Source organism: Hippocampus guttulatus, chromosome 17, assembly GCF_054856545.1.
Source record: "Hippocampus guttulatus isolate MCC_2025c chromosome 17, RoL_Hgut_1.0, whole genome shotgun sequence".
Classification (NCBI taxonomy): Eukaryota; Metazoa; Chordata; class Actinopteri; order Syngnathiformes; family Syngnathidae; genus Hippocampus; species Hippocampus guttulatus.
This window is the reverse complement of record NC_141277.1, coordinates 150,141-172,092: the sequence shown is the minus strand read 5'-3', so window position 1 is coordinate 172,092 and position 21,952 is coordinate 150,141. Positions and strand designations below refer to the sequence as shown.

General features: G+C 54.5%; 1 protein-coding gene across 6 annotated transcripts; it reads right to left on the bottom strand.

Moving 5' to 3' along the window:
• Positions 1 to 720: 720 nt before the first annotated feature.
• fcho2 (FCH and mu domain containing endocytic adaptor 2) lies at positions 721 to 21,630 on the bottom strand. 6 transcript variants are annotated; one of them, XM_086134259.1, is made up of 27 exons: positions 21,211 to 21,630; positions 18,074 to 18,165; positions 17,654 to 17,728; positions 17,442 to 17,583; positions 17,223 to 17,375; positions 16,956 to 17,060; positions 16,445 to 16,543; positions 14,363 to 14,459; positions 11,071 to 11,115; positions 10,918 to 10,987; positions 10,213 to 10,234; positions 9,923 to 9,979; positions 9,533 to 9,590; positions 9,101 to 9,276; positions 8,005 to 8,029; positions 7,727 to 7,766; positions 7,379 to 7,485; positions 6,409 to 6,657; positions 5,753 to 5,862; positions 5,560 to 5,680; positions 4,800 to 4,911; positions 4,558 to 4,713; positions 4,107 to 4,332; positions 3,283 to 3,482; positions 2,909 to 2,973; positions 2,364 to 2,528; positions 721 to 1,780 (listed from the first exon to the last, which is right to left on the bottom strand). In XM_086134259.1, exons 1-27 carry the CDS (start codon positions 21,241 to 21,243, stop codon positions 1,758 to 1,760), a joined length of 2,823 nt encoding a protein of 940 aa, XP_085990385.1. In that variant the 5' UTR covers positions 21,244 to 21,630; the 3' UTR covers positions 721 to 1,757. The 6 variants fall into 6 exon arrangements, with proteins under 6 accessions (XP_085990385.1, XP_085990386.1, XP_085990387.1 ...); XM_086134260.1 differs by having other exon boundaries at positions 7,379 to 7,464; positions 21,211 to 21,629; XM_086134261.1 differs by having other exon boundaries at positions 4,107 to 4,239; positions 21,211 to 21,627.
• Positions 21,631 to 21,952: the final 322 nt, after the last annotated feature.

Below are 21,952 nucleotides of genomic sequence, written 5' to 3'. Positions count from 1 at the left end.
TCGGTCCATTCGGTGGTTATCGATGGAATGCGGTGGCTCGCCGTTTCGGTTGAACGGCCATTTTGGGAGAATCGGCTGGCCCTTTGCCGGCCGCGTCGTTCAAGTGGTTTGAGTTGCCGACCGGGTCGTCGATACGCGCTCGCTTTCGGGACGAACGGGCTTTGGCCAATCGATCCGTTGAGACGTTGGCCCTGCCGTCGGTTCCGTTGCCCTGCGCTTGGTTGTGGTTTAGCAGGGCAACGCGGGAGCATGGGCTTTGCCCCATTGGTTGGTTTGCTAAATGCTTGATGAGTTGACGCGTGGTAGCCTCGTTGGCTGTTTTGCCAGCCGCTTTGTTGCCCATAGAATTGACCGGTCGCCCGGTTAGCTGCATCTTTTGGGAGACCGCGGGAGGGCCCGGTGGGACGGGCAATCCGAGGAGCAGCGGGCAGTCCTTATTCGCGCAACAGAGTTCCAGCATCCTCGTCTCTTGTTTGTTCAGATGGTTCTCCTGGCCGACGGCCAGCAGGCACATCAATTCGAAACGCTCCATCAAGAGTCAGCCGTGCGGGCGGGGCGGGGCGGGGCGGGGAGCCTCCGACTCCGCCGGGCCTTCGGACAAACACGGACGACAAAGACGCCGGACACCCTCCCGACATTGGGGTCGCCAATCGAGAACGTGACGCGCGTTGTTTGCAATTGCGCCACAAAAACCATCACTTGAAATGAGTGACACCGAGCTTCAAGTAGTCATTCGTATATTTGTATATATTCATATATTACACATTTAATACAGGCACAGTGAGAATTCATTACGCAGAGACAAATAAGTGGCTCCTATTTGTTGAACGAAAGCAATTACAATGTTTGACAATCACTGACATTAATTTGCAAAGAAAAAAAGTGGCCAAACACGGAGGCCCCCCCCCCCCCCCCGTTTTCGTAGTTCAGGACGAGCAAGAACCAGCTTGCTAAAAGTGGCGACTCAGAAGGTGGCATACTTCAAAGGGATGATTTCAGATTTGCTGATTTATTTCTTGTCCACGGCAGACAAAGCTCGCTCTCATCAAAATCTCAAGATCATGCGACACCGACGGGCGTCCATTTTAGGTGTCTGAGAAAAAGCCTCCGATGGCAAAGGCATCTTCCTTTCAGCATCCGAACAAGAGGCGGTGCTATCGATCAGGCACGGTTTTTCCTTGGCTGACAAGGGCACAAATCGCGCCCCCCCCCGAAAAAAAAGTTCAAGTTTTGTTGAAAGGCTACGAGTTAATTTTTAAAGCATCGCAACGCTTTTACAACAGTTGTTTTAAAACACATTTAAAAAAGAGCCCTGAAACCCAAACGCCCGTTTCTAAAAAAACGAGCGGTGTTGCGAGGAGGCACCGAGGTCGTGGCTTTTTCTTTTCTCGCTCTCTCTCTCTTTTTGTGCTACGACTCTTTCTTCATTGCGCACCATCCACAATTCGAGAGCAACAAAATGATGGTGAAGGTTTTTCTAGCCGTTAATATTGATACAGTGCGCGGGGTTACGCCGAGAGAGAAAAAAAGCGTGGCCCGCCTTCTTTTTCTCATGTCAAATCGACATCGATGAGATCAAGCGCTCCGTTGGGGATGGAGAGGCTGAAAATGGTCCGAAGCGCCGCGTGGCCCTCGACGCTCACCTTTGCCTCGCTTTGACTTTTTCCAGTCAACAGTGTTCGGTACTCAGTGCTGCTTTGTCGTCGGGATTCCCGCCGGCGGCCGAAGTGAGAGAAGGCCTTTGAAACGCTTCCGCCTCAGCAATCTGCCATATAGCGACCTGAGACGGCACAACGAGCGCAAGAAATCAGGGCTGGCGCCGTGCACCTTTCTGCTTCACATCCTGACGACTTGACAAGCCAAGCTGAGATCTGGAACGCGCTCCTCACGAGCTTTGCCATCATAGCTGACTTGGCACCGTTTTTTTTTTTTTTAAAACAAGCAAATGGTGAAAAAGTCGTCGTTGAGAAAGCCCACGACCGCGTCCACGCACAGAAGCTTTAGCGTGACAATGTTATCCGTTCCGTTGAAAAGAGATTTTCAACGCAACGCTCAAACCTTGGCCAAATTTCCTCAGACGTGAAAAGTGCCGGCAAATGTCCGCCCGCCGCTCGGCAAAGGTTTCGACCTCGAAAGAGGCCCGACCAGAACTCAAAATCGGCCGCCTTTCCTATCGAGCCATCCTCGGCGCGTTTTGCTGCAACTTGGACTTTTTGACGAGTCAACCGGGACATAAAAAAACCCCAAGCAACTCATTTTGTGGCCATCTTGAGAAAGCGGTCGCGTGCGGGGTCGCGCTCACGAGCGCTTTTCTCTTTGGGCGAAAGGCCTTTTGGGGGTGGCGTTTGCGGGCGGGGCCTTACCCGTGGCGAACCTCTTCTTGCTGAGCGACAGCCTGTAGCCGGCGCCCTGCAGCTCCATGTCCACGCCCGACAGCGTGCCGCCCTCGCCCGTGAACTGCACCGCCAGCGTGGACGGGTTGGACGGGCCGGCCGACACCTCAAACTTGGCCCGCAGGGAGCCGGCGCCTGTTCAAAAGCAACACGATCAATCACGCCGCCGCCGGACGACCGACGCGCATCAACTGAACAAGATTTAGGAGTGACCCGGCTTGGAGAGTATTTCGCGCGACGAGCCATCGCTCCATTGGGTTTTTGTTTTGCCTTAAGTTGTGAGGGGGGGAAAAAAGTGCGACGGTGGTAGCAAAATGCGAAACAAGCAGCGGTTTGACAGACGGTCATCAATTCGCCCCCCCCCTTCAAGCCCTTAATTGCCAACCTCTCTTCAAGTTCACTTTAAAGTGAAACCACCGGCGGTCACTCGCAAAGCCTTGAGCGGACTTTTTGGGTCACGCGGTGGCGGAAGGAGGTTCAAGGCCACGCGGTCTGGCTCCAAAAGACGAACCCACCTTGGTTTTCAGACTTTTCCGAAATGTCGCTCAGCTTCCAAAGACATTTATTCTGCTCGGCGTTCCTGAAAGCACAGCGGGACATTGACGCCTATTCGAGGACAAGACAAACTTGAAAAGCTTTTGCGTTTCTCAAACGGGGGTCCAGTGACATTTGACATCCCCGCCCGAATGCATCAAAGTCATTTTGGAAGACGGCAGGCGCGGGACCGGCAATTGCTTGGCTTTGCTTTCCAACTTTCCTTTGGAAGTTGGCACTTTTGGAAACGATGCCAATGAGATGAGTGCAAAGGACCCAAATTGAGGGCCGGGATTTGATGGATTTTGTTTTTTTTCTCCCCTCTCTATTGTGCGTGCGTGTGTGCGGTCCCAACCAAAGGGCGACGGGCAGCGACTGCATGCCGGTGACGCCGCCGTCCACGGGCACCAGAATCTGCAGGCCGCCGAGCGGGCCCGGCGCCGCCATGGAGTCCGGGTTGTAGCGGTAGTCCACGCGCAGGTCGGTGGAGCCCGGCGCGCACTTCCAGTACACGGCAAGGTTCAGCGGCGTGGAGCGGATGCCGTCCGACCGCACCTGAGGACGCACGGCGCAGTCCGGGTCAGCTCCTCCTTGGTCTTGTCCTTTCTGAAGCCTCCGCGTGTTGGCGCTGTGGCTCCCTCCCTCCCCGTCGCCCAACTTGCCCCGGGCCGCTTCGGTCGGAGTTCACCTTTGAGCGCAATTTTCGACATGGCGGCCTTCGCGTGACCAAAGCCGGAAAACAGGTGAAAATGGCACATTTCAAGTTTTTCTTGCGTTTGGCACGTAACACGAAATTCCTGCAGACACAGCCCGCAACCGCAGGCTGTTTGCCCTCGCTGCCGTGAAAAGTGATTGCGGTCGCGAGGCCGTTGCCCCGGTCTTCTTCTCTTTCCTAATCAAACCTACATGCGTTACACCGCCCCCTGGTGGCCAAGGCCCAGACATCGGAAGGTGCATATCAGAGTGCGGCAACGGTTCAATACTTGATATTGGACTCTGGGACGTTTTCATCAATGACATTCTTGCAGAAGGCATTTTTTTTGGGGGGGGGGCAGGGGGGGTTGTTTATTTTTTTTCGGGATAGGAAATGCAATTTCAGATCGAAAATCCCGTCGATTGGGCCGAGGGCGGCGTCTTTTCGCGCTTCCCGCGAGGGTCGATGGCGTGGCAAGGACTGACCTGGTACTTGAGGACGTCCACGTTGTAGTAGGAGGCGGCGGGGTTTTGCTCCGAGGCTTTGCGGAGGTAAGCGGTCAGCGCTTGCATGTTGAACCAGAAGTCCTTGCGGTCCGAGTCGCCCCGGGACGGATCGCTGCGCGACAAGAGAGGCGCACGCGGGGTCAGAAGGCCCGGCTCGCGGAACGGCCGTCCGCGGCGCCCCGACGGCGGCCCGTTTGCTTCCGTGCTGCCGGCGGAGGGGAAAGCGGAGGGGAAACGTCAACGACGCGGAATCCAAAGGGCGAGATTTGTTTGCCGTGTCTCGCCGACTTCTCGCCATCTGCTGGAAAGTATTTGCCCGACAGCTCGATGACACGTCGGGGTCCGCCGGCTCATTCGATTCCACCCGCCCCCAGCCCCCGTCTCGGTGTCCCGCGCCGCTGGCTCCCGGGAAGAGAAAAAAAAGGCTGACCTGAAGAGGAGCTGCTGGTTGGGGAGGATCTGCTCCAGCCGGCCGGCGTTCTTCAACTTGAAGGTGAGGACGGCGGGCGAGGGGTTGCCCGTGAACACCTTGATGATGCCCGAGGGGAAAGACAGCGTCATGTCGCCCGTGATCTTCGCGATGCACCTGCGGCACAAAGGTGGACGGCACGCATCTTGAAAATTCCAACACGACATCGACTCGCTTGGAGAAGCCTTGCACGCCACACTTACTTGGCGGGGTCGGCGCCTTTGAAGTAGGCATTGACGGCCTCCGTGAAGGCCACGGCGATGGGCAGAGCGTCCTGGGACGCCAGCGTCACCGGACTGGGGCCGCGGGACGTGCCTGGACGACGACAAGACCGAGAGCGTCAGGAGGCCGACCGGCGAGGAAGCTGGGGAAGGAAGGAAGGGGGGGGGGAACCGGGGCCGCGCGACACCGCCTTCCGTCCCCGAGCGATCCGTGGCCTTCCCGGATACCTGCGGGTGTTTCGCATGGCCTCGCCAAGGTCCTCTTGAACCAAAACAAGCAAAGGAGGAGGAGGAGGAGGAGGGGGACACAAAAAAGGGGGAGGAGCAACCCACGCAATCCAGCATGGGAAGCCAGTGGCGGGTGAAGGCCCGAGAGTCGAGGGGGAGAGAAGAAAGCTCATGCGGGCCACGGGACCTCGACCGAGGAAATGAGGACGGCGCCAGGAAGCAAACCCGGGGACGGATGGCCGGATGCAACATGGACGGATAAAGCAAAGCGCGCTCAAGGAGGAACGGCGGAAAGAAGAGACGGACGGCGGAGAAACGGTCCCGAGCTGGCAAAGGAATCGCCCGAAGAAGGAAGGCAGAAAAAGGAGGAACAAAAGGTGGACGAGATAGAAAGGAGGAAGCGCCAGAGATCAAAGTTCAAAAGGACGGACGCCATGGAGATGGATGGGAAATGAAGGCGGGCTCCAGGCGAAGGGACCAAAGCTGTCTTGAAAATGGCGTCGGCGCTCCTTACCCACGGCGGGGTTGTTGGCGGCGCCGAGCGAGGCGTTGGAGGACAGCGACGACGAGCTCTCGGCGCGGGCCAGCGGCGCGGCGGGGGGCGGGCTGGCGCCGAGCGGACTGAAGGGTCTCGTCTGGAGGGGGGGAAGCGGAAGGACGTCATCACGCCGGCGACAGGCGTTTCGAGCGCTTTTGTTTCAACTCACAATTTCCGCGATGCCGCCGAGTTTTCCCACGGGGAATATGGGCCGGGAGGAGGGACGCGGCGGCGGCACCAGCGCGCCCGCCGTCACAGGGGCGCTCGGACGCTTGGGCGCTACGCGAGGCACAGCGCGAGATGCCGATGAGTGGCACAAGTCGAGCGGCAAAACAGGAGGCGGGGCCAAAATGCACAAGCGCGGCAAAAGAAAAATTCAGCCAAACCAACGAGCACGACGCTCGTCGACGTCATACTCAACAAAACATCGAGGGAGCGTGCGACCGGCTCAAGGGAAAAATCAACAAAAGCGACGCAACGGCAAAACAAAGGCCATCGGGCAACGAGGAAAAGGACCAACGAGCAGAGCCGTCATGCTTCGTATGCAGCTCCGGGTCGAGGTCAAATGCAAACCCAAAGCAAAGAAAAACGGGGAGGGAGTCAGCGCACGCAATTCGACAAAATACAAACAGGCAAAAACTTGCAGATCAAGGAAAATGTCAATAGCAGGCCAAATAAAACACTTTGAAAAAAAAAAAAGTCAAAGGTGTGAGTGAAAAGAAATAAAACACTCAAAGCCTAAAAGCCCGCCCCCCCCCAAAAAAAAAAATCAATGAAAAAAAATCAATCAAGGACGAGCACGCAGGCATCTGCCGCAAACGTTACCCGGCAATACTGACGCAGCCCCGTCGCTCGACCTCAAGAACGTGTCCAAAAATCCTCGGCCGGCAGAGTCGTCCGAGAGGAAGCGGCTCGCCCGGCTGGCCGCTCGCCGCCCGCTTTGGCCCCCCGGCGCAGAGGGGAGGGCGCCGTCGCCGGCCGCGGGGTTGCAGGCGCGATCGGCGGGCTCGACGGGGGCGCTGCGGGCCCGGGCGGGCGTTTCCGGCGAGCCCCACGGAGACGACGCCGACGGAGCTTTTTCAGCGCCATCGGTCCAAAGCGCGAGGGGGGGGGAGAAAAAAAAAGTCTGCACACCCCTGTTCCAATGCTCCCGTTTTGAGATCGATCTTTCAACAGGTACTCTAAAATGGTTCAATGATTTGTTGTTTACGATGATACTAATGCAGCGTGTTATACCGGAGACAAATTCCTTGTGTGTTCTACATACTTGGCCAATAAAGATGATTCTGATTCTGATTCTGATTCTGAAAGAAATGCAAAAGCCACATGCGGCCGTGTTCAGAAAGAAGAAATGAAGACACCAGCAATCGCCCGATGCTCTTTTTGACATCGAAGCTTCGACGGTAACGAGACGTCGTTTGACAATATGCGCGCCGGGGCGGGCGGGGGCCGACACGGGGAGACCCGCGCGACCCCGACGAGGTGCCAATTAAAGCTGGATTACGGCCGCGCTCGGGCGCCGGGTCAGCGCTAATGTCGCGCCTCTACAAACGCAGCACGCAAAGGCCGCCGCACCGCCCAACTCGGCTTCCGCTGACACCTCAGACGCGGGGGTGCACACGGGAGGGGAGATGTGACGCGGAGAATTGGACGCCTTTCCTTTTGTATTGCCCCCTTTGTAATTCTGTGGGGATTCAAATCAAGGTGAACACAAGAGTTTCAATTCACTAACATCAGGTAGTTTTTTGGCGGGGGGGGGGGGGGGGGGGGCACAATTGAGAAAATGTTTGCTTACCTGCGGACGCGGACACGAGATGGGAGGAAGCGGCGCTCAGGAACGGGCCGAGCGGATCCAGGGACAGCAGGTCGTTGTTGCTCAGTCTGCAGCCGGGCGAGCCCAACCCACAAAAACATCCAGAAAAGACCACGTTTGCTTGCGGCCGGCATTTTCAACTCATCCTAAAGAATTCTAGTCAATCGCAAGGTGATACAAATACAAGCGTGCTTTTAGGACTTTACCAGAATTTACAAAATAAGACTCCGAGAGGGTCTGAGCCCACCGGAGCGACCGCCACGCAATCAAATGTGAGTTCAGGCGGGCCCCCGCAAGAGGTGAACGACGCCACAAAGTTGCTCGACTCACTCGTATGAAGCCGGCGCTCGCGCTTTGGCCAGCTCGTCACCTGCCGGGAGGGAAAAGCACAAGCGTCAGCCACGCGGCGCTCGGAGGCAAACAAAGGCCGCCGGTCCCGGGAAAAGAACGGCAATTTGTCCCCCCACCCCACCGCCACCGGGAAGTGTCGCTCTCGCTCGGCTTCTCTTTGAAAAACAAGCGCCCGGTCAAAAGGCACTTGGGGGGGGGGGGGGGGGGGGACGCGAGGAGGCGAAGGAAAAGAAAGAAGGAGCAAAAGATCTACTCACTGGATTGGTTCCTCCGCATTTGGCCCTGAAAAAAGAAAAACAAAGAGAAACTCTGCAGTCAACTTGGTTGAAAAGAAGAAGTAGGAAGAGAAAACGGACTGACGGAAATGAAAAAAAAAAAAAAACTGTTGCCTTTGGGCAACGCAAGTCAAGTAGTCTACATTTTTTTGAAAGGGGCCAGGCCTTCATTGGTCCCATGATGACCAAGCACCTTTTGGGGCTTCACATCGCCCACAAGCAGCGTTGAGATATATCGATATAAATATGACGGCGCTTTTGTGATTGGTGTGACGCTTCTTGCTAGTTCTCTTTCCTTTGGACTTTTAATTTGATGAAAATCCATTTCCATTCAAGGATGGCGCTCATCAAAGGTCGCCACTCAATGAGGAAGTCATTCGTGAAAGTTGGGTTTGCTTTTTGAAAATCACCCCTTCTTCTCTTCCTTCGTGACACGGATGAGAAAATACGTGAATATTTTCACCCGGCAATGACAAGTGGCAGAGTGTATTTGCTGCGCTTGCCTCCAGCCGTCAGCATTTGTGACCCGCGTCCAGAAAAACAACGTCCGGCTCGCACAACGCCATGACTTCAAACAAAGGAAACGTCACTTGTCATTTATGTCTGGAAATAGCCGATGTCATTTGTATGCGAAAAACTTTTCTGCCAACGATGGAAACTCTTCATTCTTGCCCGAAACCATTCCGGAGACATGAGTTGAAAATCCCCGAGTCAAGTTAAGAGATCCTGGGAAATGTATGTAAACACCGTATTTAACTTGGTGTTCCGTTAAGTCGCCTGGGGCGGGGGGGCTAATGCAATCGCGTAAATCCTCATGCGAGTCACGAGCTAATGCTCAGGCTCTTGTTAAGTATAAAAATCAATGCCTTGAAAGGGGGCCAGGAATGCCGTCGGCGGCCAAGCGTGACCAAAACCTTCCCCTGTTGCCCTCTAGTGTTGCGGAGCGGGAGCGTTCTTTCCCCTTCCGGGGGTCCACTGACTCACTGCACGGGGCCGAGGGAAAGACAACCAATTTTTCCCCCCTTACCATTAGGGAGGCAGGGGGGCAGACGGGGGGTGCATCTCAACAGCGACGTACCGAGGTCGGCGGCGACAGGACGATGTTGCCGACGGAGGCCTTGAGCTCGTCGATGGCGGCGCGGTTCTGGTGCGTGCCGTTGTTGGGCTGCACGGGCTTGATCTCCACGTGGAACTTGCGCGGCTCCTCCTCGTCCTCCGAGTCGCTGGACGAGTAGAAGGAATTCTCTTTGGCATGTTGGCCCCGTCCGGTTAAGGAGCCAAAGAAGGGAAAAAACAAACAAACGAGCGCGGAGACCGACGAGCGCACGGCAATTTGCTTTTCCCTCTTCATGAGCACGTCGGCCCGCTGACAATTCCAAAAGGCCCACAAAAGTTGGTGCTTTTTTTTGGGGGGGGGGGGGGGGTTGCTGGTTTTGTTGTTTCTAAATGATACGGCGTCACGTACGGCAAAGGGTTTATTTTGGATTGAGAAGCGGACATTGAAGGATATCATTCTCCAGGGATTTGGGCCGGATGCAGAAGCCCTCGTCGTCGACTCGCGGAACATTCTGCAAAAAGGCAAAGGCCAATCAAGTCGCGTGGGCGGCAGGGGGGAGTCGTGGGCCTCCATTTCCCGAATGAGGAAGAAAATTGGAAATTGAAAAGCGTCGCTCCGCAGCCGCCGCGTCGGTACGCGACTCGACGCCGTCGACCGGCGTCCGAGGCCGCAAACGGGATGCGTCCTAAACACCTCGCTCGTCGCGATCCCAAACATTCAAGATACGGGAAGCGTACGAGGGGCGGGTGCGGGAGACTAGCTCATTGGATACGGACGACGGGGACTTGGAAAACAACGTGCGGCGGTGCGCGCGCGCGCGTGCGTGCGTGTTGGCTCGCTTACGGCGTTCTGAATGTCTATGGCCCCGTAGTACCCGGGGGGGGCGCCGTTGGCAGCGTTCTGCAAACACAAACAAAGACGAGCCCAATGAATGAATGAATGAGCAAATCTGCAAAACAAACAAGAGGGGAAGCGGCGAGAGAGAGAGAGAGAGAGAGAGAGAGAGTCACACATTCAAGTAGTAAGACACGACACAAAATGAGCGCCCCCCCCCGCTGCTCGACATGGCCAGCGACAACAACAACACGACACGCCACCACGGCGAGGAGAGAGAGAGGAAGTCGTTTACTCACACTTTCTGCCTCCGTCGATTCCCTGCAAGACCAAAAGGGACACGGTAGCATGACAAAACACTCAACATTGTTGAGACAAACATCGCATTGCGCACAATCGCCCGAATTGGACAACGGCGAGTAACACGCGACTGTAGCGCCCATTGCCATCATTGACACATTTCAAGGGCGGGAAAAAAAATAAAAACCACCCAACCCCCCCCCCCCCCGGAAGCTCAGAAAGCTTGTTCCTGCACAATAATACAAAAGTACAATTATTTCTAGCGTCACAAAGTGCCATTGCTCAAGCTCCTCCCACCCCCCCCCCCTTACAAATCAGCACTTTTTTTTCTTTGTTGAAATTATTGGTGAAGTAAACCTTTTGGATGCCTCCAAAATATGCTGTTGGGCTTCCTGAAATCAATAACGATTCGCAGACTGGAGGATTCCGCCCGACGGCGGCGATCGGAGGCATTTCGTCGTGTTCGATGAGCGACTTTACACGCGGACCGAATGCGGGCTGCGAACGAGCACTCGCCAATGTTTGTGTGAAATTTCCCGATGCGATACATGGTTGAAAATCACGCCAGTCAACACCGCGGTTGATGGCTTGAAAAGACACAAACTAAAACGCCTTGGTGTCTTTTGGGATTCGGGGACGAGGCCTCATTTCATTTGTCGGCGGCAAGGCGGCGCGTCCAGCGACAATCTCGTGCGAATCCTTACGTGGAGTCGGCGTCTTTGTCTTTCCGGCGTCCCGGGATGCCAAATGGCTTTCTCCTCCTGGCTTTGGCACCTACGGCCACACAAAACGGAGCGCATCCCGCCATTTGTTGACGCAGGTGACGGATGAGATATGGCGAGTGAAGCTCCTCCTACCTTCGGCGGCGATGGCGGCGTTACACTCCTCAAACTCGATGGGCCCTAAGGAGACAAAAAAAAAAAAAAAATCACCACCATTTTCATCTTTTTGGGTTAATTTGGCACACAAAGGGTCAGCGAGCCGCCGGATTATCGGTGGCTCGTTATGAATCTTTCTTCATCGATACGAGTCACTCCGATCATGACGGGCGCCAGCGATCGGGCGAGCGGATGACACGCAAGTACAGAAGGAAAACATCGGTCGTATGACTTGGGCGATTTCGCGCTACGACGTAGCAACATTTGACAGCAGCGACCCTCGGCCTACGCTCACATGCGGAATCAACTGGAAAGTTCCTGACATCGCTCGCTCGGGCAAAAGAAAGCCCGCACCTTCAGAAAAGTGAAAAGAAAAAAAAAAGAGCACCTGAAAGTAAAATGCACGCCGCGTCGCACTCAAAAGTGAAACTCGAGTGAAGTGCACGGCCGAGGTCTTTGGGAGCGAACGTGGCCTCGACGCAGCTACTTGGAAAGCGGCGGCGCCCGGCGGCGCCCGGCGGCTACGCTAACGTGCTTTGACCTGAAAAGAACAAAAGCCGGCAACGTTTCCACTCGGGACATATACATTAGCCGCGTCGTCGGCGAGCGCCGTCCTCCTGGGGTCGCCGGGGCGGGGGGCCCTCCATCGACGCATTGTTTGGCGTGCGGCGGCGCCCCCGTGTGAAGCGCGGGCAAGCGGCGAGTCACGAGAGGCGCCCGTCACGCCAAGTCAAGTGGATAAAGGACACCGATGAGCCATCTACTCTACTGTGCGTTATCGGCCCCGCACCGCCGGCAGTGGCTGCACCGCCCCCCCCCCCCCCTCTCTGGTTCATGCCAATCAAAACACAATTGGCATTCAAGAAGAGCACATCACACGGGACGCAGACGCTGCGCTCCGACTCATCGACAGCCGGGATGCTCTCGCTTGGACACCGCGGACCGCGGGGACATATGGCAAGGGGGTAGAAAACACCTTGACGTGATCCTTTTTAGGCGGATCCAAAGGAACATCGCAACGCCGATGGCCAGTCCTGAAACGCTCTCTCCGCCCCGCCGATAAGGTCAAGTCCCGGGATGAGCCGGAGGACGCCTTACGAGCGGGTACGGTCGGCGTCAAGTTATCGCAACAAACGCGCGTCGATTGCAAATTTGGACCGCTTGCTTGACTGTTGGCAAATACCAGGCTGCAATGCTCAAGCTTCAGCCAAAAAGAGACATTCCAAGGAACGCCTCGCTCTTTCTCCCACAAAGGTCACAACGCCAGTCGAAGACGTCATTCGGACGGTGACTTTGCTCAATCCTTTGCCGGCTTTTCCGGGACACGCGGGGACCCCGAACCCGTTTGTGCAGTCACAATTGAGAGACGCCGCGTTGACAGCTCAGTCCCATCAAAGCGAGCGACGAAGAGGATCGGGGCCGGCTTTCCTCTTCACCTCGCCGTCACCGTGGCACAAAACCTGACGCGCATCGCGGCCCTGCATTTACACACACAAAACCAAATTGTGCACATCGCACACCTCCGACGTCATCAGAAACAACCCCCCCCCCCCCCCACCCCCAGCAGACGTGTGCGTCTTATACAAAGCGTTGAACCCTCCCTTCAACCGATGTCTGTTGATCGAGGGGAAGATGTCTCTTTTCTTTTGGACTCGGCAAGCAGCCGTGCGTGAGTAGCGGATGCTTTTTTTTTCTTTCTTTCTTTCATTTTTTTCCTTGGCGTGGCACTGGGAGGGGGGGTGCTTGAAAAGGGGGTGGGGAGGCGGGCAGAGTTTGCGTGTCTGGCCCGCCGCCAGTCGACAGCTCAGCTGGATATGGTCGAACACTCCAAACGCACCCCGTCGCCCCCCTTCGCTCCTCCAAGCATGTCGTTTCCGCAATAAAAAGTTGATTCGACCTCGCCGGCTCGCTCGCTAAAGCCAAGACGGGAGGCAAATTTTGCGGCCCGATTCTGCTCTCAAAAGCCGACTGCAGGCCGACAGGTTCATTCACGAAGCGTCCTCGAGTCCCTTCAGAGACTATTCTTTTTATTTTTGCCCCTTTAAAAACAATTCGGGCTGCTCATTTCATCATATATTTCTGATGGCTGCTAATGAACGGCTCCATGCGGGCAAGATTTGGGGTTTTTCCCCTTTTTCTTTTCTTTTTTTTTTTTTTAACGCCTCAATTAATTCTGCTGTCCAAACAAATGAGGGCCAGAGCTCGACAAGGGCCGGTTTTCAGGCATTGTTTACACACACTCAGCGCCGAGGTGAGCCGCCCGCTTGCCTGACGTAATGTTGCGCATGAGTGGAGACGAGCAGGAGGATGGGGCGGCGAGGGGGCGTCGACGTCACGGCCCCCGGAGGCTTGAAATATTCACACGCATGGCATGCTGGGGGGGGGGGGGGGGGGGACGATGAGCATTCCGGTGTGCCTTCAATAAATAGTGGGACGAAAGTGGGGGACATGCGGGGGCGGCCGGGCTCTCGTGGGCAAAGTTTACACAAGAGTCATTGTTGAGCTTTGACCCGGTCGAAAAGCTCGCCGGTGCCCGCTTAAGTCACCCCCCCCCCCCATGTGACGCACGCTGACCGGAATGCCGAGCCCGCCTACCTTGACGGCAGATTACCACGATGGACCGCCACGGCCGCTCGGCCCCGATCTAATTGCCCCGCTCGCCGCCGCCACCCACGCGAGCGCCTTTGTTGACGCACAAGCGACCTGGTTATTATTATTCTTATTATTATTATTTGAGTGCGTCCGCCTCGCTGCTTTGCTTTGTTCGCACGTTGTCCTCAGGCGAGTGTGGATTTTCTCCAGGTGCCCCGGCGTTCTGTCGCATTTGGCTGAGCGCGCACCGAGTGACGCGGGCCAACGCCACTTAAGAGGAGCGTTGTCAAAATGAACAACAAGAACGAAATGAACAGTTGGTGACTTGTCACCGCACACAGGCTGGATCAGCTTTTCGGGCTACGCGTGCAGTTTACTCTACTGTATTATTTTGAACGGAACCACAAAACGTGGGCACCATTGTCATTCTGCACAGCGCAGCATCTGTTGGCGACGAGCGGACGTGATGTACCTTCACTTACAAGTTGGATTCGTACTGCGAATGGGCAACAAAATCAACGAGCGCCATTGAAATGAAGCGAAATGCCATGAAATTGTATTTTGGCGTGAGTTGCGGCTGACATTCGGTAGCCTCTTGGGACTACGCTCATTTTGCATTTGTCCTGTTCAGCACAGGACTCCTAGAAATAATCCAAAAAACAAAAACAAAAAGGCTTACCCGGTCTCTCCTTGCCCGTTCCTTTGCTTTCGGCCAGTTTCTGTATCAAGCTCTCCGCTGAGGTGTTCTCCACGTTCCTCACAAACTCATTGTGAACCTGCACAATCCCCAAGAAGTCAAAGATATTTATTTAAAAAATGGAAAAAATAGGATGAGCAATTGAAATGTGTTGTCGTGGGAGGGGGCGGGGGGGAGACAAAACAAAATCGTCACGTTAAATAATTCTCGGTTGATAGAATATGACCCGAAATACGTGCGCCGCTGTTAGTCGATTTGGTCTGATGAAAGTGTGCTAGGCTAAAGCTAACATTGAATGCAAAACAACATCGACGATACGGAAACACGCAACGTGTGCCACACAACGCAGCGCATAGAAAAATTCCACACAGCCCTGTTGAAAGGTTTTTGTGAGATTAAAACAAAAGAAAAAAAAGGTTTCCGTTACGTGTGATTTATAACCTGCGCAACTCCATTGACAACCACAAATCTTCTTAAAAGGAGGTGGGGGAGGGCTGCAAAAACAAATCGGATCATGTGTTTTTGCACACAATTTTAGAATGCGGGGATGCGGCTGTGTCGGCAAATGCAATGAAATGAAACGTTCAACACACACCTGCCACCGGTTTAAGGCCTTCTGAGTGACCCCAAATAAAGTTCAGCCGCTCCAGTGGGCTTTGCCTTTTGAAATTTGGACTTGACCACGAACAGATGTTTGCATTGTTTTCAGTCATCACAAAGCAATGGCCTCCAAATCCGCCACGTGACAGGAAAGACGGTCAAAGCGGTCGAGCGCGATCGCTCGCAACCGCTCTGCCGCCAACGCGAGGACGGGAGGCAGCGGCGCGCCATTTGTTGACAGAGCGGATGGGAAGGACGGGCCGGGAGGAGACGCAAGAGCGGCGCGCGGCGCCCGTGCGCCGCCATTTCCAGGTGCGTGATATACTTTACCGGCGAGTCTCACACAAAGACGCAAACGCACACGCACGACTTGGCCCCGAGGGCCGCGCGGAGAGGTGGAGTGCATTCGCTCTGTGAGATGGAGTCGGAGGTGTGGGAGGGAGGGGGGGGGGGGGGGGGGGGGGGTCGGGGGGAACGCGTTCTCACGCGAGCTGTCGGGTGCCGCTGCCATGAGAAGGCCGCACATTGGCCCACATGCATCTCCCTTCGAGGCATCCTCACTCTCACACACGAGCTCACTTGCAAAAACAAACAGAGCACGCACCCTGAAAGATACACCTGCCACACACACAGTGCGCTTCTTTCCACTCTCGCCCCCATGCCGCTCTTCTTGTCATCGTGTCGCGCTTTTACTCTCTGCATTGGAAAATGACTCGAGCGATAGCGGGGCTTCAAATCCCTCAGTCAACGCATGGCTGTGTGTGTGTGTGTGTCAGTCATCAATGAGTTCCATTCGCCCGCCTGCCAGACCGTCCGCCGCGGATGCCACGGGGGGAAGATGCGAGTCCAGGCGCACTCGCACCTATTTTCTACTTTGAGCTGTTTCGGGGGCACTATTGTGACAGTCATTGAGCCGACGCTATTTGGAGGCTTGTGCTCTTCAAGTGACCACGTGAATCCATCAGCGCAATTTGGAGAGGGGACTTGCTGTCGTCTTTTTTACAGCCGTGCAACTTCTGCAGGACCCAAGAGTCCTTTTTTTCCCCCCGACGCTCGTCAGCGTGACTCGACTCCTCATCAAAGCTGGGAAAGAGGCGGCCTTGCCGACAGACAACCCCGCGAGCCGTTTCTGCGGAGTCGAGCGCCCCGCGGCGGACGACGCGAGAAGCGCAGCGCGGCGGGCGCGGCTGCCCCGCCGCGTTTGCCGGCGGCGCCGACCCTACGAGTTAGCAAACAAGCGGCGACAATGCCGGAAGGGTGACGGAGGCGCCTTTCGCACAGGGGGTTTTGAGCACTTCTTAATTGTCGGGCGCGGAAGGCCGAACGGCGCGTTTCCCGCTCGCCGGCGAAAGCATTAGCGTGATCAAAGCGGACAATAATGCATCTGACGCCCAGTGAACCCGGTCGGCTCAACGCCCGCCTCCACCCGCCGGAATGTTCCGGAGCATGCGCGCGTGCACTCACCTCTCCTATTTGCACGTGCGTTTCGTCCACGGCGCGCGAGTACGAGCGGATGATGTCCTTCATGCGGAGGACGTGGCTTTCTTCGATGGCCTGGAATTTCTGCGATCAAAGCAGACAAAATGTGAAAGCAAGTGCCACTTTTCCACGTCCGGGACGAACGGCTGCCCTCGTGCCCTTTTCCTTTTCCGGCTCGGTGCTTCTCCAACTTTGGACACTAAACCCAGGGCGCCCTCTGCTGGCCACTGAAAAGGACCTGACCAAACGCGTTGAAGAGCCAAGACAAAAACGGGCTGCGCGGAAGACGCCGCTCCACCTTGGCGGCAAGGACGAGGGGACGGCAGGCCAACGAGGCCCGTGGTGGAGCCCAAGAATTGGGGGCAAGACATCGTATGGACCGCTTTTCGGCGGCGGGCTTCATGCGCGCGGTCGACGGCGACAAAGACGACGAGGATCGTGACGTTTTCACGGGGGCAAAGCAAAAAAATAAAATAAAAAATAAATAAGATCCTACCTGTGCCGTTTCCTCCATCTTGAGTTCAAAGTCCGACTTGGCGTAGGCGTATTTCTCCACGTACGACTTGTACGTCTCTGTGGCTTTTTTGGCTTTTAGTCCGGCCTGAAAAGGAAGGAACAAAGAGCGGTCCGTCGGCACAAGAACACCCGCTTTCCACCGCGCGCGTCCGCTTGCGTGGATTTTGAAGCAGCTCTCGCGGCGAGGCGGGCGGCGGAATCCGAGAGAAAAGGAGGCCGTGACGGCCCGCGGCGAGCGCCGTCCTACCTTGTCCACGTCTCTCTGGGTGGCCCCTTCCTTGCGGAGGCGCTCCTGCTCCACGCTTTTGGCGTTGTAGCTCTCCTTGGACTTCTGCAGGGCCTGCCCCGTGCTCTGGATGTTCTGCACCGCCTCCAAGGTGGACGCCACCTCTTCCTTTGTCTGACGACCACGGGAGAACCTCGTTTTTCTCCCTTCGTCCGCTGCCGAGCGGCGATGGGCGCTCACCTTCTTGTGCGCTTTGGCCTGCTCGTCCACGTACTTGTGCACGTCTTTGATGAGCTCCTGCAGCTTGCGCACCAGCTCCATGTGGCACGCGGCCAGCTTCTCCGTGGAGCCCTTAAACAGCTCCCACGCCGGCGCAAAGGTCCTGCGGAGGAGAGGGCCGCCGACAGACGTTGGGACCGGGTCGACGCGGCTCGAAAGGGCGCTCCACTCACCCCAGCTGGGAAAAGTTGCCCGCCGTCTTGGCCAGCTTGCTCATGGACCTGGCGTAGGCCTCCTCGATGACACTCCTGGAGCGCGGGCGCGGCGCACGTGCAGGGTGACGTGTCGGCCGCCAGAGGGGGACATAATCAAGCTCCACCTTCACTTTCCTCCGACACGCTTATTATACGTCGCTACTGTTCCAATTAGGACTACGTGTCTTCCGTGCGCATTTCTCAACACGGTAGCTGGCAAAGAGCGGCGCTCTCGTCAGATTTTTTTTTTTTTGTCCGAGTGGCTTTTTGCCGCCATTTTAGATTCTGGCTCTGACGTGCCAAGGTTTCAGGCTGTAAAGGAAGCTAGGAGCTCAAGGAAAGTTCTCGCTCGGCTGACAACGAGATTGTTGAACTCTCTCTCTTTTTTTTTTTTTTTACCTTTCCCTGATGAAGTCGGTCAGCTCCTTGGAGGAAATCTGTCCGTGCTTCATGTTGTGGTACAGCACATCAAAGCCGTTGTTCTTGTCGCCCTGTCGAGAAAACGGCAGCAAAGGAAGACTGTCAGTTGGCCGATTCCAATGCTCCGGCGAAGTGGAAATACTCGAAATGTTGTCGGAATCGGACAAATTCTCTCGGCGTTTGTCTTTGAAGGATCTCGGGAAATGCTCCCGGCGTCTGCCGCGTGCGACCACGGGAGCGGCGCGGCGGGGGATCGGGACCGGCCCGGCACATCAACCGCCAATCATTGACACCCGCCGAAACGCATCGGGGCGCCGGAGTGAACGCCATCGTGTTTGAATGACCACATTTTGGAAGCGACTCAAAACACGCGCCCATCCGATCCATATCAAGTCTCGTGAACCTTCTCCATTGAACGCAATCTAGTGCGACAAAAAGAACAATTTGTACGTTACACATCCGACAAATCAAAGCAAATGGTCGATTTTTCTAAATAAAATCAAGACCAGTAGAAAAATGCGTGGCGGCTCGTCTCCTCGAGGCAGGCGCCCCCAACGGATTCTCTGATGCGCAATTGGATTTCGGCGGGAAAAGATTTGGGTCATAGGCAGGACAACGGTCAGCTTCATAGGAGTGAGAACAGATCGGAAGTTGTTGTTTTTTTTTCTTTTTTGCTCCAGCGCGAACGGCAAAGATTGCTTTGTGATGGAAAAGGCTCGATAGTTGGAGTGAGCGCCGCGCTTCCAGTGCGAGACAAAGGCAAGGAACGCCACCTCAGCAAGCATCCTCATTTTTGCCCAGTGATTTCCTCCTTCCTGCGCGGGCCGACACAGTCAGCACTTTCACCCGGGCCACAACGTCCCGCGCAAGCCCCCTTTCTCACCGCCGCCCGCTTGACGCGTTGAGGCTCTGGGCTCACTTCTTCATCCGACATTTGACTCTGGAGGAAGGAGAAAATGCTGGACAAATCCTTTTTGTCTCGGAAGGAAAACCCGTCACGCTGCTTACGGAGCAGGGATGTGGGATTTCTGTTGGTGCGTGTGCCCTTCGGCTAATGATTTGCAGTCAAAAGTCAACGGAGGCATCGTGGTCGGGAGCCAAGGCGTGCGCGCGCGCGCTCGGCGCATGTTAAACACACAGCTGATCTTTGCCATCACTGGATTCTCTTGTGGCCGAGGCACAAAGGGCAGACTGACAGACAGAGCGCCTCGCTCGCCTCCTTTCCGTTCCGTGCGCCAGCGCGTCGGCTTCAGCGATTTGCACCTTCGCTTGACCGGTAGAAGTCCACAACGGAGATCGTGCGGTCGCTCAAGCGTGCGCCCCCCTCCTCAAACGACCGGTGAGATGGCTGCTCACAATGAAGCAATCACAGTCAAACTCATGTTGGATGGCGGTCTCCATACAAAGTGCCTCCGCATCCAAATCAGATGTTCCAGGAGGCTTTTCTCCACCTCGGCTTTGCTTTGATGCTTCGTCAGATGATGAGGCCATTTTGGTGCGTTGCAACTCCAGTCATGTCAAATTACGGTTGCCTTTTCGCGTAACAACTTTGGTTTCGTAAGATTTGGACTCTGTGCTCATCAAATTATGACACCGTTCTTTTCAATTTTGACTTTTGTCTCGTAAAATGACAACTTTAGTCTGGTAAAAATTGTGAATTTATTCCCAAAACTATTCTCAAACAAAAGAGATTCTTGTCAAATGACACCTGGCGAAAATGTCGGTTTCATTGACAAAATAATCAATTTCATTCTTTCTTAATGCTACAATGCTTCCCTTTTTTGTTGGAAAAAAAAAAACAAAACAAAAAACGAAATTGTCATTTTCACCCAAGCTACCACGAGAGGAGACGACACAATGCTCCTTTATTATCTCGTTGATATCTTTTCAACTTTGTGTTGACAGGCAACATTCCCACGCCGGCACGCCATAAAGGACGTGCCGGAAATAATGCAGCGGAAAGGAGGCATTCAACATGGCCATGGGCGCAGCACGCCTCCTTGTTTCCCGTCAATCAAAAGCAGAAACGAATCGCACGGCAGTCCAGATTTGGACCGCCGGCCTCAGGTTTTGACACTGCCATCAGGCTTCTAATGCATCAAGCTTTTTTTGGGCCTTTAACTTCCTAAATCGCGAATGTTTTCAGAAAACAAAAACCCACACCATGTCAGGCAAGCGCAATTTGAGCCAAGAATGACTGAGCTACGAAGCAAATTTTGAGGGATTTATTCAAAGCCAACATATTCGATTTTCAACATTGTATAAATGTGACTAACCAGCTGTGTACAAGCATCGACACGTTCTTTTTAATGAATCACTCCCACACAATAAGGTATTTTAAGGACAAGTGGCTGCTGTAAATTTCAAGGGAATTTTGGTGTATTTGTCGTAAGCCTGGCTTAAGAAGAGTGGCTCGAATCAAATTATGGCCTTAAATACTTTGCCTTCCAGGGCACGACACTACTATTAAAAGGTGTTATCATACAAAACCATTCCTGTGACTTAGTTAATAAGTGTCAGGCCTCTTCTTGTCTGAGCTAGCATAGCCACGTCAAATCATGTCCGTGGGGAAACGTCCTTTGCGCGGCACAAACATGACATTGCACGCCATCAAACAGTGGCTCTCAGACTTAACAATAACATTTATAAAATTGTAAAAGACGAACAAATTGTGCGATTTAAAAAGCTTCGGGGAAATTCTAAACATCTGGCCTCTCACTGAAACTTCACGGAAGGAAGAAAAATGACGCGAGCGCCCCCCCCCCCAAGAAAGATGTGAGTGACAATCGCGCCAACCAATGGCATCGTCGAAAGGGGGGGGCAAGCGTCCGCACACAAGCCACGGCAGCCAATCGGCAACGGCTAAAGGAAACGGTAGGGGGGGGGCGTATAACTTTGGGATTGTCAAGCTCGGTCGACTCTGCCTTCCCTTGAAAGGCCCGACCAAAATCCGGCATTGTCTCAATAACGCATAATAGTGATAATGACATTTAAGAATCTAACGACGGCGGGGTATTTTAACAGATTTTTTGGTTTGCTTTTTTTTTTTATATTTGACGCTAAGGAAACGAGACGAGAAGGTCCCGGTGTAAGCCCCGAAAGTAGACGCAACCTACCCAGAAATTGTCCACGAAGTAGGGCGTAATCATCTTGTCTTCGTCGTCCTCTTCTTCGCCGCCGACACTTTTGGAGAAACTTTGGTTTTTCGTTTTTAAAAAATGGCCAAATTCATCCACAACGAGCTCTCGCTGAGTTCATGCCGTGCACTGCTTCGTTTCTTTCTTCCGCTCGCCCCGTCGGGGTTTCGCCTCCTTCCTTTCCCTTTTGCTCCCCTTTTTTTCCCCTTCTCCCCCACAAAACTCCACCTCTCGGCCCCGGTCGGTTGTCCAAGTCCGTCTCTCGCTACTCCCGGGTCGACCAGCAAACAACGAGTCGAGCCGCTCGGCGGAACCTTGTAGGACGAAACCGCGCTGCCAGCTGCAGTGCTGACGGGAAAAGCGAGAAAACAACGAGGCGAAGGGGAACTCAAAAGGTGCGTTCACTGACGTACAGGAAACTCGGAGCGGCGTCCAGGCACTCTGCGAAAAGCGTAAAACTGCAAACAGTGTCAGTGAAATCGCGACTCGACTGTCTTAAAATTACGCGAGCATTTTATTATAACTACAACTTAAAAATTAAAATTAGCTTGACTCATCCACAAACAATTCACCTAAAATCTTGTCAAATGATGCCTGATTTGGGTAAAATTCTGTCTTTCTACTTGTTCATTTAGTAAATGAAAGCATTCGTCTACATTTAAGACTTTATTATAGTAAAATGAGTACATAAAATTACGGCATGCTGTACTGTATACCTGTA